The sequence below is a fragment of the Danaus plexippus genome, chromosome 4, assembly GCF_018135715.1.
Source record: "Danaus plexippus chromosome 4, MEX_DaPlex, whole genome shotgun sequence".
NCBI lineage: Eukaryota > Metazoa > Arthropoda > Insecta > Lepidoptera > Nymphalidae > Danaus > Danaus plexippus.
The window spans coordinates 6,512,565-6,514,775 of NC_083538.1; the positions used below are offsets into that span (position 1 = coordinate 6,512,565).

Genomic DNA, 2,211 nt, shown 5'->3' on the forward strand with positions numbered 1-2,211 from the left:
CTTGGAGGCTGGAGGTGAGCTTTTAACTTGAATTAGATAGGGGCCCCTTAAACCTACACCTGGGTCGCAAGTCCCAGGTACTGTTGAAGCTCCACTCCCTGCAACGTGATGGACCCGGCACTGCACGGTGGATCAGTGGAAGGCTGAGAGGTTAAGTCTCTAGGTTTCTGTCAGTCATTAAAATTGTGAAAGAAAATTTAAGCAAATTTCAAGAAGTAACATAAAGCTGGGATTTATTTTTGACGCTTTAATTGATTAAAAGTTTTTTTTTATTCCATGCCTTTATTCTATGGCGAACACTAGCTCGGGTTTATTTAGTATTTACAGAAGTGCTTATTCTATAGCGTATTATAGAGAATTTCAGTGTCTTAAAACAGCTAGGTTGTTTACAATAAAATGAGTACTAGAAAACGTAATATTGCACATAAAATGTATGACTAGACTTACTCTATTTACATAAATGCATTATATATAATTTAAATGCATTACGAAGTTCCAAATCTTTTTGTCTGTAGAATAGCAAAGAGTTTTTAAGTTTTATTCGTCTTTAAAGAATAAACTACTTTAAAATATTACATTTAAACATTGATAAGTGTTTATTACTTATAATATAAAGAAGTTATTAGGTTACTTGATTTCACAATTTCAACTACATATAATGCTGAAAATGATTACTAAGTTGTCTTAACTATAATAATACTGCTGTTTAATGTTTATTGCTTGTAACACGTTATTATATATACATTAATTTATATACATTTTCCAAAATAATTCAAAAAGAATTAAATAATAAAAATTATTAAAAATTAAATGTTTTTCTACGTTATCTATATTTACAATGTATTTTTAATACTCCTTAAAACAAAATTGCGATTTTCTAATTAAACTAGATCGTCGTAACTTTCGGTAAAATTTTGATCAATAGCGTCGTTGTCGAAGGGTGTTGTTTCTTTCTGTGCAGCTGAATCCTTTTGTGCTAGGAGTCGATCACAATCGTTGAGTCTTCCGTGAAGAGCTTCATACACTCGGGTCATGGACGCCACCTTCTCCTTGCTCGATGGGTCCGTTTCGATAGCGAAGAGCCGTGAATCCAGTAATTTGATAGCAGCCACGATGTAATTGCGCAACGTCTTCGTTTTATGTTCAGTGCTTATGCGTTCTAAGAATGCGCACACTTGTCTCTCGCCGCATAGTAGGACATCGACATCATAAGCAAGCGGTGAATGCTGTCTATGAAGATACGCAATTAATCGTTTGGCATAACGCCGGTAGGTACGATACGCCTTGCGCTTCCGCGTGCCTAGAGTTCTACCCATAGTCATAGTCTTCTTCATGTCATCAATTACAGCTTTATAGCCCGCATCGATTTTGGAATCGAATATGTTATCTCGGAGTCGTGTTTCGACTGGTTGCAATTCGTATGGAGCTGGTGATGGTGGCAGTGATGGTGAAGATGGTGGCGGTGATGGGGGTAGTGAATTACGAGCATTTTCCTCCTCGCTACATTCACTCGATACTTGGCTTTCCACGGGACTGGCCTGTGGGACCGTATACGGTCGAGGACGAGCCCTGGTTCTCTGTACTCGAGCTGGTCGAGGAGCAGTTCTGGCGTTATATGCCGTGAGAACATTAGCATCTTGCTCAGTTAGTGGACGAGCACGTTGAGTGGCAGCCAGCGGAATTATTCTTATTTTGACGAGGGAGTAGCTTTGATGAATTTTCGCACGAATTCTTGGATCTTCGTAATCGGAGCCCCACAGGTCCCGTATAGCTGATTCCTTTAAGAATCTGACTTGACAAAGTTCCCCGTTGAAGAATCTCTTTCTTTGTTGTTCATTTAGCGCATCTCTTTCAGCTCCAGTGATTCCATGGATTTTGGTGAGATGGTCAGGTAGTTTTCCGTACGTAAACCGGGCACAGTCCTCGATAGGACAAGGAATGTTTGCATGGTTTTGTTTTTTTGTGCGTGCGCCGGTTGCTGGCGGACGCGAGCTCATGGCTTTATATATCTGAAATAATAAAATTAACCTTAGAAATTTAGTAAAGAGTATCTGGGGTAATCATAGAAGGTCCTTGTAGAATTATGAAACAATTTTAAAGGTAAACTAATATTGTTTAAAACATCTCTGAATAAAAACATGATAAAATTCATGTAATGCGGTAAAATTCATCTCTTCATAAATACAAGTCCACTTAATTTATTTAGAACCT

The 2,211-nt window shown here is 38.0% G+C and overlaps 1 protein-coding gene across 1 annotated transcript; it reads right to left on the reverse strand.

Annotated features, from left to right (window-relative positions):
* Positions 1–835: 835 nt before the first annotated feature.
* LOC116768528 (uncharacterized) lies at positions 836–1,997 on the reverse strand. Its single transcript, XM_032659267.2, has one exon. It carries the CDS (start codon positions 1,995–1,997, stop codon positions 882–884), a length of 1,116 nt encoding a protein of 371 aa, XP_032515158.1. The 3' UTR covers positions 836–881.
* Positions 1,998–2,211: the final 214 nt, after the last annotated feature.

Bases quoted from the DNA above. Each gene is read 5' to 3' on its own strand.
- LOC116768528 (XM_032659267.2), bottom strand. From the start codon at position 1,997: ATGAGCTCGCGTCCGCCAGCAACCGGCGCACGCACAAAAAAACAAAAC.